At 44.3% G+C, this 13,453-nt stretch overlaps 1 protein-coding gene across 1 annotated transcript in view; it reads left to right on the forward strand.

Annotated features, from left to right (window-relative positions):
* ANKRD31 (ankyrin repeat domain 31) overlaps positions 1-13,453 on the forward strand; it is a 297,365-nt gene that overhangs the window by 76,420 nt on the left and 207,492 nt on the right. The window contains exon 7 of the mRNA XM_069750287.1: positions 7,005-7,051. Coding sequence (XP_069606388.1) covers positions 7,005-7,051 — 47 coding nt within the window. The remainder of the gene's footprint in view (positions 1-7,004; positions 7,052-13,453) is intronic.

A 13,453-nucleotide genomic window follows, 5' to 3' on the forward strand; every position in this document is an offset into this window, starting at 1 on the left:
TATGATATGAGATGGTGTTATTACCCATGGAACACCACTCATCAAATGGTTAGAATCCAGCCACCACGTTAAAGAAGATAAAACTTCCTGGGACAATGTTATCCTTGCATTTAAGCTAAGTAACCGTCTTTCCTCTTGGAGGATTTGGTGCTGCAGTGTCCGGGTATGGTATTGTGCCCACTGGACTGCAGGTATACAGGAAATAAGAGATCCCAGTAATGACATGGCTTTTCTTAGGGTCATTTGTGGATTATTTATTGCTGTTGTGACTTTATGTCTGATGAGTGAGATTTTTACCTGAGGGAGCAGACATTTTTGAGTTATGGAGTCTAGATGGAACCCCAGAAACGCTTGAAGTGATAGTGGAGTCAGTCTGGATTTGTCGATATTGATTATCCAACCTAGATCCTGTAGAGATGAAACTGCATGAGCTAAACGGTCAGCACATTGAGAAAATGAGTTTCCGATGACTAAAAAGTCATCCAGGTAGGGCACAATTAATGTCTCTTTTTGACGAAGATAAGCCATCACCTCTAGAATCACTTTGGTGAAAATCCTTGGCGCTGTGGAAAGGCCGAAGGGCATGGCTGCATACTGGAAATGACAAATCTTGCCTTTGATTGCCACCGCTACCCTGAAGAACTTCTGGTATCTGTCATGGATAGGGAGATGGTAGTAAGCATCTTTTAGATCAATGCCCCCCATCATACAGTTTGGAAAAAGTAACTTTATGGTGGATTTTATAGACTCCATTTTAAATGTATCATTTTTAATAAATGAATTAAGCTTTTTGAGGTTTAGGATTGTTCTGAATGAACCATTGGGTTTGGAAATTAAGAATAGAGGAGAATAGAATCCTCTAGTCTCCTGTCCTTTCGGAACTTGGACTAAAACCCCTTTTGATAATAGGGTTTGGATTTCACTCTCCAGGGCCTCTTGTTGTATAGGCGAGCTGAGAGATGTTATAATATATGATTCGTGGGGAAAGCGAGAGAATTGTAATTTTATTCCATCTCTGATTATATTTAAAATCCACGAACTAGTTGTAATATTTTCCCACTGGGGAGTGAAAAATTTTAATCTGCCCCCTACTGGAATGGTTATATCCTTAGTATTTGCTGTCTTTTGGGGGGTTGGGTCTTCTGAACATGGTACCTCTTTGTTTATCTTCTTTAGGGAACCATGTTGTCGACCTGTCCGTCTGCCTTCTCTTGCCGAATGGCCTTCTCTTAAAGGCTCTCCTATAAAAGGGAATAGATGTATCAGGAAAAGCCTTTTTCCTGTCTTTTGCCTTTTTGAGTATGTCGTCTAAGGTTTTGCCAAAGAGGAACTCACCCTCACATGGGATTGCGCATATCTTAGATTTTGATTGTGCGTCCCCTTTCCAGCTCTTCATCCATAATGCCCTTCTTGCATTGTTTACCAGACCTGCGGATCTAGCCGCTAGGCGGAGAGAATCTGCAGACGCGTCCGCCATAAAGGCTGCTGCACCTCGTATTAAGGGAATAGCTGCTCGTAATTTTTCCCGTGACATTTTATTCTCAATGCTTTGGTCTAGCTGGTCAATCCAGATGAGCATTGACCTGTCGGTGCAAGTGCTTGCTATTGCTGGCTTAAATATGCCTGTAGTTGCCTCCCAGGATCTTTTAAGGGACGACTCGGCTTTGCGATCTAGAGGGTCTGAGAGTAATCCCGCGTTTTCAACAGGCAATGTGGATGGCTTAGAGGTAGAGGCAACAGCTGCGTCAACCTTAGGGATTTTGGTCCACGTAAGTAACTCATCGTCACTAAATGGGTATTTCCGTTTTGACGCAGAGGGCAAAAAACTTCTCTGATCTTGTTTCTCCCACTCTCTTTTTATTAATGCTTTTACTGCTGAAATAACTGGAAAGCATTTCCTTTTTCTCTCCGCCAAACCCGCAAACATTATATCCTGCGTGGTTTGTGCGCCTTTTGTCTCCTCACACCCCATAGTGTCTCTTATTGATTTCACTAGATTATCCACACTTTCTAAGGGGAAACATGAACGTCCCTCAATTTCCGAAGCTGATGATGATGATGATGATGATGAAGAGGCTATAGAGATATCTGAGAGTACAGCTTGTTCACTATCAGAGTCTGATGAGGGCGTTGGCCTTTTGGATTTACTTTTTTGTGATTTATCCTGTGACATAGTTTTTAACTCTTCCCTTATAATGGCGCGTAAGTCCGTAATGGACACCGCTGCTCCTTGTGTGGTTTCTGCTATACAATCTTTGCAGAGTTTTTTGGGGTATGTGTCTGGTAGGGGCTGGCTGCATAAGGCGCATTCCTTATGTTTAGTTTTTTGCCGTTTTTTGGCCTGGTCAAAATTAAGACATAGCGAGAGAAGGAGAAAGAGAGAGAAAGGAGGGAGACGGCGTCAGCTTAATAGGCAGAGTTTATAAACTCACCCAGTGAAGCTTTTTATTACCGGATCAGACGGCCGAGATCCTTTGGATTTATCCACAGTGTCGCTCTTTCGACCGGCATCTGATGATCCTCTGCTGGAGCGGTCCTTGGTAGGAACTGGTTCTCCTGCTGCAAGATCCATGGCACCTGGAGATGACATCTTGCATCGCAGGTAACAGTGGTTAGCCAGCTTAAATAGAGCGCCATTTTTTTTAATTTTTTTTTTTGTAGCGGTACTGCGCATGCGCGAACTCGCGCCACCCCCACCGCTGATCTCGGCCTGCTTACCCCGGAAGTTTAGCATCTACTTCCGGGGTGAACTTACTAATAGCGGACAGCGCTCGCGGTGCGGCCTTCTCCGGACCGCCATGCAGGGAACTCCTGCCACTCACCCTCCGCCGGGCGAGGATCACGCTGGAGCCGCCGCATAATGCAGATGCCGGGCGGCTTTCTCCGGACCCGGCCATCTGTATGCCTCCCAGACGAGGAGGGAGCCGTCTAGCGGAACTCCCCCGACGCTGCTTCCAGGCTGCAGCCCCTGCCGTTCCGCAGATACTGCACAGGCGGCGTACATGCCTAGGTATGTCTGTAGCTTCTTAGCGTCCTGTCTTTCCCGCAGGAACAGTAAACCTAAAACTGAGGAGGAAAGGCGGACCGCCCCCTTTTATCTTTCTGTAGGTTTCCTGTTCCTGTGGGGCGGATCCCTCTCTCCTGTAGGGTGCTGTCGTGGCGAGGGGTAAAAATATTATTAGCCCTGAGAACTTAAAGAGCTTTTTCTATGAGTTGCAGCAGAAACGAATATGCAATTAACTCTATACTGTCCTACATTATGCCTTCAGCACAATCTCACTGTACGTGCTGCTATCAGCAGTATGAATATTGAGTATAATTAGCCCTAATAAGGGCTGTTGTTGCATTAGAAAGAAAGATTACAAATGTCTAATCCCTTCCTATATACAGCTACAACTCTTTCTCTAGCTCAGCAGCGCAGCACTTTCCCTTGTCTGCCTGTGTCCGTTGGTACAGTGTGGCGAGCATGGCGTTACGGATCTTACATAGACCTGATGACTAGTGATGAGCGAGTGTACTCGTTGCTCGGGTGTCCTCCGAGTATTTATGACTGCTCGGAGATTTCATTTTCATTGCGGCAGCTGAATGATTTACAGCTATTAGGGTATGTTCACACTATGCGGTTTTTACTGCGGAACCGCCGCGATTTTGCCGCTGCGGGTCCGCAGCTGTTTTCCATGCAGGGTACAGTACAATGTTACCCTATGGAAAACAAAAACCGCTGTGCCCACATTGCGGAAAATCCCGAAAAAAACCGCGCTGAATTGCTGCGGAAAAAAAGAAGGACCATGTCACTTCTTTGTGCAGAATCGCAGCGATTCTGCACCCATAGAAATGCATTGATCCGCTTACTTCCCGCATGGGGCTGTGCACACCATGCGGGAAGTAAGCGGATAATGTGCGGGTTATACCCGGGGTGGAGGAGAGGAGACTCTCCTCCAGGCCCCGGGAACCATATTTGAGTAAAAAAAAAAAGAATTAAAATAAAAAAATCATGATATACTCACCTCTGAAGTCTCAGCGCTGCACGCGGCCGTCCGGTCTCAGGTTTGCTATGCGACCAGGACTTGTGGTGACGTCACGGTCACATGACCGTGACGTCACAAAGGTCCTGGTCGCACAGCATCTTTGGAACCGGACCGCCGCCTGCAGCGCCGAGGAGATCGGGACGTCTGAGGGTGAGTATATCATCATTATTTTATTATTTTTAACACTACTATTGATGTTGCATATTGCTGCATATGCAGCATCAATAGTAGGGGTAAAATCCCGCAGCGGCACCCGCAGGACAAACCGCGATAAATCTGCAGGGATAACCGCAGCGGGTTTGCCCTGCAGATTTATCAAATCTGCTGCGGGAGAACCCGCAGGACAGAACGCAACGTGTGAATGTGGCTTTAGCCTGCTTGATTACATGTGGGGATTCCATAGCAACCAGGCAACCCCCACATGTACTCAGCCTGGCTAACAGATGTAAATCATTCAGCTGCCGCGATGAAAGCTAAATCTCCGAGCACTAAAAAATACTCGGATGTCACCCAAGCGTGCTCAGGAAAACCCAAGCAACGAGTATACTCGCTCCTCACTATTGATGACACTATGCCTCCAGCCAATCACAGTAATGCCACAACAAAGATGGCTAGGACATTACAGTGACTGGCAGGTAATGTTTATTGGCTGTCTAAGAAGCGCCAAACATGCGGAGAATTGAAGCTTTGGAATTGATTTTTCTTACGCCATACCGGAATAAAATGGATTACACACTGATAGCACACTTATCTAGAACACTAAAGACATAGATACTGTATCAATTTTTCTGGTTCCTGTATTATACGAACGTGTAAAGGGGAATTTATTACTTTTACCACTCAAGTGATTCATGTAAAAAAACAACAAAAATAAACCATTGATTCCTGGTTTTGCATTCAGGACTCAAAAAAACAAAAAAAAACAATAAAAAGCGATTATAAAATACTCTATGTAACCCAAAATGAAACCAATAAAATAAGCTTCAGTTCATGCTTCAAAACATAAGCTCTCATAATACAGCTGTATCCGACAAAAAAAAAGTTAGAGCTCTAAGAATATGCAATGTTTAGTTGCCGAGTTACAAAACATAGATATATAAAAAAAATCTGCTATTGCAGCAGTCACACAAACCCAACGAATAAATGTACCTTAAAAATAATGAAGAATTCTTGAGCTGCTTCTTATATGTTTAATTTCCCTTCAAAAATGAGCTTAAATCTTGGCTCACATCTATCCCGTGCTCCATATTGTGAACTTACTTTGGGGTTTCTGTTTGAAGGGGTGTTCCCATCTCCAAGATCCTATCCCAATATGTAGTAGGTATACCGTAATAATCATGTTAGCAAATACCTCCAATTAGAAATGTAGTATCTGTTTTCTGATTCGCTATATCTCTTTCCTCATGTGCAGGCACTGCAGAACCTTAGGTATCCATGGTTACGACTACTAGCAACTAGCTAACTGTCACTATATCAGTGGTCAAACACTAACGGACCTACCAAAACCGTGGTACAAAAAAGTGAACCATAAATTGTAAAAAGTACAAGACTTTATTGGAAATTATTAAAATATACAAGACAAAAAGATAAGCGAACAAACAGTGTCCGGTAGGGGGGGCTCAATTCGGCATTAACGGCTTCATGTAATAGAAATAGTCATTATGCAGCTCCTAAATACAAATACCAGAATCACAGTATATAGTAAATATCAATATTAGGTTAGAGAGTAAAATAACATTACTAATTAGAAATTTGGAGCTAAAGTATTCCCCTCCACAAGTTGCTACAAAAGTGAGAAACTCCCAACATGAGAAGATCACTATACATATAATAAAGGATGCAGTAGAAATTCAATATATTTCCCAAAAAACATTCCTCAGTAACTTCCAGCAAAGAATAAATATAAGTGGAGAACACTACCTGCAAAATCGCGGAACGGCAACCAATGACAGACTGAGCCCGTGCCAACCAAGAAACACCCCCTCACCCTAATGCACGTTTTGCCCTAGCTTCTTCCGGGGTCGTCTCCTGCATCCTTTATTATATGGATAGAATCATCTTCTCATGTATAATTTATGTAAATAAATTCTTGGGTCCCATATTTCCTATTACATCTTTTTTGAAATGAGAAATTTGGGGCTAGGGCAATATTTTACTGGGAATAATGTACTTTTTCATAATACTTTGCATTAATTCCTGTGAAGTAACTGAAGGGTTAACAACTTTCCTGTTAGCAATTTATAATCATTTGAGGGATGTAGTTAGTAAAATGGTATCCCTTTAGGGTTTATTCCTGTATAAGCCCCCAAAGTCACTTCAAAACGTAATAGGTCCTGAAAAAATGTAATTTGTAAGTTTCCTTCAGAAAATGAAAAATTGCAGCTAGATTTCATGCCTCTTTGTAAAATAAATGGACGTTTGAAAAATGATGTTGACATCTCATAGACGTGGTAAATGTTATTTATTAACTATTTTGTTTGATGTATCTCTATGGTTTAAAGTTGTAAATATTTTGAAAATTGCAAATGATTAAAAATTTGTCAAATTTCAGATTTTTTTAATTAAAAAACGTAGGATCTATCAAATAAATTTACAACTTACATTAAGTATAATGCATCAAAAAATAAATCAATCTCAGAATCACTATGATATGTTGAAGGGTTCCTTCCGTTTACAAAAGAATGCCCGTTGGAGTCTTGATTTGCTGCCACGCCGTTGACAGGAATCAAAGCCAGACACTGAACAGTTTTGGAGGCTCGCTGTTGGACCCAGGGACGTTGAGTAGGGAGCAGTTAATTTTTTTATGGAAAACTACAGCTGAGGGAAAAATTTAATTGAAAGGGAACAATTTTACATGTCAAGATTGGCGCTATCACTAAGTGATTTAAAGTATGTACTGTATGCCTCCACTTAGACCTCATCCTTTGCCTGACATGCACATTTTCTCACTGAAAGATGGATTTGCTGTTTCTGCAGGTATATGTGAAGACGCACAGCAGTTAGTCGATTCATGTGAGCTTGAGGTTAGTAATATGGCCATTATTTATAATGAGACAGTAGCCAAAATGCACAATTCTTTTAGTGCTTTGTTATTTGTTTTAGTCATTTTATCTATAAGGCTGCGTTCACATGCAGCATTCATGCCGTGGCTTTAAACTGCTGCAGCCCTTGTGTGTTGCAGTGTTAGGGCACAGTCAGACGGCTGTATTACTCACGCGAGAATCACATCACATTCCTCGGACTGACCATCTGCTCTCCTGACCTGATCATGACAGCATGTATTTCTATGCAGCTGTCATGCTCAGGTCAGGAGTGCCGATGGCCATTCTGAGGATTGATTGTGATCCCCAGTACGAGTAATATTGCCATCTGACTAAGCCCTTACACTGTTTCCCTGTACAATCAATTATTATTAATTATTATGATAGCGCCATTTATTCCATTCGGCTTTAAATATGAAAAGGGTATACATAATAAAAAACAAGTACAATAATCTTTAAAAAGACAAGACACCAACTGGTAAAAGCGGATAAAGAATCCTGCCCACGAGGGCTCACAGCCTACAAGGGATGGGTGAGGATACAGTAGGTGAGGGGAGAGCAGATCGTGCAGCGATATGGTGGATCGGTGGTTACTTGTTAAAACTATGCACTAAGTCAGAGGCGTAGCTAGAGCTTTTGCCGCCCGGGGCTGTTCCCGAGTTTGGCGCCCCCCTGTTATGGCTGGCAATCAGGCAACACAGCGTGCAGTAATCAGCGCACATACAGAGATCTGGCAATAACCAAAAACAATAGGACGAGCTCTGAGACGTGGAATCTCTGTAGACTGCAGTACCTGATCTATCCTCACACAACTATAAGCAGCAGTGGATTGCGCCTATCACTACCTATGCAACTCGACACTGCCTGAGGAGCTGACTAGCCTGAAGATAGAAATACAAGCCTGACTTACCTCAGAGAAATACCCCAAAGGAATAGGCAGCCCCCCACATATAATGACTGTTAGCAAGATGAAAAGACAAACGTAGGAATGAAATAGATTCAGCAAAGTGAGGCCCGATATTCTAGACAGAGCGAGGATAGCAAAGAGAACTATGCAGTCTACAAAAAACCCTAAAACGAAAACCACGCAAAGGGGCAAAAAGACCCACCGTGCCGAACTAACAGCACGGCGGTGCACCCCTCTGCTTCTCAGAGCTTCCAGCAAAAGACAATAGCAAGCTGGACAGAAAAAAACAGAAAACAAACTAGAAGCACTTATCTAGCAGAGCAGCAGGCCCAAGGAAAGATGCAGTAGCTCAGATCCAACACTGGAACATTGACAAGGAGCAAGGAAGACAGACTCAGGTGGAGCTAAATAGCAAGGCAGCCAACGAGCTCACCAAAACACCTGAGGGAGGAAGCCCAGAGACTGCAATACCACTTGTGACCACAGAAGTGAACTCAGCCACAGAATTCACAACAGTACCCCCTCCTTGAGGAGGGGTCACCGAACCCTCACCAGAACCCCCAGGCCGACCAGGATGAGCCACATGAAAGGCACGAACAAGATCTGGGGCATGGACATCAGAGGCAAAAACCCAGGAATTATCTTCCTGAGCATAACCCTTCCATTTGACCAGATACTGGAGTTTCCGTCTAGAGACACGAGAATCCAAAATCTTCTCCACAATATACTCCAATTCCCCCTCCACCAAAACAGGGGCAGGAGGCTCCACAGATGGAACCATAGGTGCCACGTATCTCCTCAACAACGACCTATGGAATACATTATGTATGGAAAAGGAGTCTGGGAGGGTCAGACGAAAAGACACCGGATTGAGAATCTCAGAAATCCTATACGGACCAATAAAACGAGGTTTAAATTTAGGAGAGGAAACCTTCATAGGAATATGACGAGAAGATAACCAAACCAAATCCCCAACACGAAGTCGGGGTCCCACACGGCGTCTGCGATTAGCGAAAAGCTGAGCCTTCTCCTGGGACAAGGTCAAATTGTCCACTACCTGAGTCCAGATCTGCTGCAACCTGTCCACCACAGAATCCACACCAGGACAGTCCGAAGACTCAACCTGTCCTGAAGAGAAACGAGGATGGAACCCAGAATTGCAGAAAAATGGAGAGACCAAGGTAGCCGAGCTGGCCCGATTATTAAGGGCGAACTCAGCCAACGGCAAAAATGACACCCAATCATCCTGGTCAGCGGAAACAAAACATCTCAGATATGTTTCCAAGGTCTGATTGGTTCGTTCGGTCTGGCCATTAGTCTGAGGATGGAAGGCCGAGGAGAAAGATAGGTCAATGCCCATCCTACCACAAAAGGCTCGCCAGAACCTCGAGACAAACTGGGAACCTCTGTCAGAAACAATATTCTCAGGAATGCCATGTAAACGAACCACATGCTGGAAGAACAAAGGCACCAAATCAGAGGAGGAAGGCAATTTAACCAAGGGCACCAGATGGACCATTTTAGAAAAGCGATCACAGACCACCCAAATGACCGACATTTTTTGAGAAACGGGAAGGTCAGAAATGAAATCCATCGAAATATGTGTCCAAGGCCTCTTCGGGACCGGCAAGGGCAAAAGCAACCCACTGGCACGTGAACAGCAGGGCTTAGCCCTAGCACAAATTCCACAGGACTGCACAAAAGCACGCACATCCCGTGACAGAGATGGCCACCAGAAGGATCTAGCAACCAACTCCCTGGTACCAAAGATTCCTGGATGACCGGCCAGCACCGAACAATGAAGTTCAGAGATAACTTTACTAGTCCACCTATCAGGGACGAACAGTTTCTCGGCCGGACAACGATCAGGTTTATTAGCCTGAAATTTCTGCAACACTCTCTGCAAATCAGGGGAGATGGCAGACACAATGACTCCTTCCTTGAGGATACTCGCCGGCTCAGATAACCCCGGAGAGTCGGGCACAAAACTCCTAGACAGAGCATCCGCCTTCACATTTTTAGAGCCCGGAAGGTATGAAATCACAAAATCAAAACGAGCAAAAAATAACGACCAACGGGCCTGTCTAGGATTCAAGCGCTTGGCAGACTCGAGATAAGTCAAGTTCTTATGATCAGTCAATACCACCACGCGATGCTTAGCACCCTCAAGCCAATGACGCCACTCCTCGAATGCCCACTTCATGGCCAGCAACTCTCGGTTGCCCACATCATAATTACGCTCAGCAGCAGAAAATTTCCTGGAAAAGAAAGCACATGGTTTGAACACTGAGCAACCAGAACCTCTCTGTGACAAAACCGCTCCTGCACCAATCTCAGAAGCATCAACCTCGACCTGGAACGGAAGAGAAACATCAGGTTGACACAACACAGGGGCACAGCAAAAACGACGCTTCAACTCCTGAAAAGCTTCCACGGCAGCAGAAGACCAATTAACCAAATCAGCACCCTTCTTGGTCAAATCGGTCAATGGTCTGGCAATGCTAGAAAAATTACAGATGAAGCGACGATAAAAATTAGCAAAGCCCAGGAATTTCTGCAGACTTTTTAGAGATGTCGGCTGAGTCCAATCCTGGATGGCCTGAACCTTAACCGGATCCATCTCGATAGTAGAAGGGGAAAAGATGAACCCCAAAAATGAAACTTTCTGCACACCGAAGAGACACTTTGATCCCTTCACGAACAAGGAATTAGCACGCAGTACCTGGAAAACCATTCTGACTTGCTTCACATGAGACTCCCAATCATCTGAGAAGATCAAAATGTCATCCAAGTAAACAATCAAGAATTTATCCAGATACTCACGGAAAATGTCATGCATAAAAGACTGAAAAACAGATGGAGCATTGGCAAGTCCGAACGGCATCACCAGATACTCAAAATGACCCTCGGGCGTATTAAATGCCGTTTTCCATTCATCTCCCTGCCTGATTCTCACCAGATTATACGCACCACGAAGATCAATCTTAGTAAACCAACTAGCCCCCTTAATCCGAGCAAACAAGTCAGAAATCAATGGCAAGGGATACTGAAACTTAACAGTGATCTTATTAAGAAGGCGGTAATCAATACACGGTCTTAGCGAACCATCCTTCTTGGCTACAAAAAAGAACCCTGCTCCCAATGGTGACGACGATGGGCGAATATGTCCCTTCTCCAGGGACTCCTTCACATAACTGCGCATAGCGGTGTGTTCAGGTACGGACAAATTAAATAAACGACCCTTAGGGAATTTACTACCAGGAATCAAATCGATAGCACAATCACAATTCCTATGCGGAGGTAGGGCATCAGACTTGGACTCTTCAAATACATCCTGAAAGTCCGACAAGAACTCTGGGATGTCAGAAGGAATGGATGACGAAATAGACAAAAATGGAACATCACCATGTACTCCCTGACAACCCCAGCTGGTTACCGACATAGAGTTCCAATCCAATACTGGATTATGGGTTTGTAGCCATGGCAACCCCAACACGACCACATCATGCAAATTATGCAGTACCAGAAAGCGAATAACTTCCTGATGTGCAGGAGCCATGCACATGGTCAGCTGGGCCCAGTACTGAGGCTTATTCTTGGCCAAAGGTGTAGCATCAATTCCTCTCAACGGAATAGGACACCGCAAAGGCTCCAAGAAAAATCCACAACGTTTAGCATAATCCAAATCCATCAGATTCAGGGCAGCGCCTGAATCCACAAACGCCATGACAGAATACGATGACAAAGAGCACATTAAGGTAATGGACAAAAGGAATTTGGACTGTACAGTACCAATAACGGCAGAGCTATCGAACCACCTAGTGCGTTTAGGACAATTAGAAATAGCATGAGTAGAATCACCACAATAGAAACACAGTCTGTTCAGACGTCTGTGTTCTTGCCGTTCTACTTTAGTCATAGTCCTGTCGCACTGCATAGGCTCAGGTTTACTCTCAGGCAGTACCGCCAGATGGTGCACAGATTTACGCTCGCGCAAGCGACGACCGATCTGAATGGCCAAGGACATAGACTCATTCAAACCAGCAGGCATAGGAAATCCCACCATTACATCCTCAAGAGCTTCAGAGAGACCCTTTCTGAACAAAGCCGCTAGTGCAGATTCATTCCACAGAGTAAGTACTGACCATTTCCTAAATTTCTGACAATATACTTCTACATCATCCTGACCCTGGCATAAAGCCAGCAGATTTTTCTCAGCCTGATCCACTGAATTAGGCTCATCGTAAAGCAATCCGAGCGCCAGGAAAAATGCATCAACATTACTCAATGCAGAATCTCCTGGTGCAAGAGAAAACGCCCAGTCCTGTGGGTCACCGCGCAAAAAAGAAATAATAATCAAAACCTGTTGAATAGGATTACCAGAAGAATGAGGTTTCAAGGCCAAAAATAGCTTACAATTATTTCTGAAGCTCAGGAACTTAGTTCTGTCACCAAAAAACAAATCAGGAATCGGAATTCTTGGTTCTAGCATCGATTTCTGATCAATAGTATCTTGAATCTTTTGTACATTTACAACGAGATTATCCATTGAGGAGCACAGAGCCTGAATATCCATGTCCACAGCTGTGTCCTGAAGCACTCTAATGTCTAGGGGAAAAAAAAGACTGAAGACAGAGCTAAGAAAAAAAAATGATGTCAGGATTTCTTTTTTCCCTCTATTGGGAATCATTGGTGTGGCTCCTTGTACTGTTATGGCTGGCAATCAGGCAACACAGCGTGCAGTAATCAGCGCACATACAGAGATCTGGCAATAACCAAAAACAATAGGACGAGCTCTGAGACGTGGAATCTCTGTAGACTGCAGTCCCTGATCTATCCTCACACAACTATAAGCAGCAGTGGATTGCGCCTATCACTACCTATGCAACTCGACACTGCCTGAGGAGCTGACTAGCCTGAAGATAGAAATACAAGCCTGACTTACCTCAGAGAAATACCCCAAAGGAATAGGCAGCCCCCCACATATAATGACTGTTAGCAAGATGAAAAGACAAACGTAGGAATGAAATAGATTCAGCAAAGTGAGGCCCGATATTCTAGACAGAGCGAGGATAGCAAAGAGAACTATGCAGTCTACAAAAAACCCTAAAACGAAAACCACGCAAAGGGGCAAAAAGACCCACCGTGCCGAACTAACAGCACGGCGGTGCACCCCTCTGCTTCTCAGAGCTTCCAGCAAAAGACAATAGCAAGCTGGACAGAAAAAAACAGAAAACAAACTAGAAGCACTTATCTAGCAGAGCAGCAGGCCCAAGGAAAGATGCAGTAGCTCAGATCCAACACTGGAACATTGACAAGGAGCAAGGAAGACAGACTCAGGTGGAGCTAAATAGCAAGGCAGCCAACGAGCTCACCAAAACACCTGAGGGAGGAAGCCCAGAGACTGCAATACCACTTGTGACCACAGAAGTGAACTCAGCCACAGAATTCACAACAGTTACTGCAGGCTGTGGGCT

This window comes from Ranitomeya imitator, chromosome 1 (assembly GCF_032444005.1).
Source record: "Ranitomeya imitator isolate aRanImi1 chromosome 1, aRanImi1.pri, whole genome shotgun sequence".
Classification (NCBI taxonomy): domain Eukaryota; kingdom Metazoa; phylum Chordata; class Amphibia; order Anura; family Dendrobatidae; genus Ranitomeya; species Ranitomeya imitator.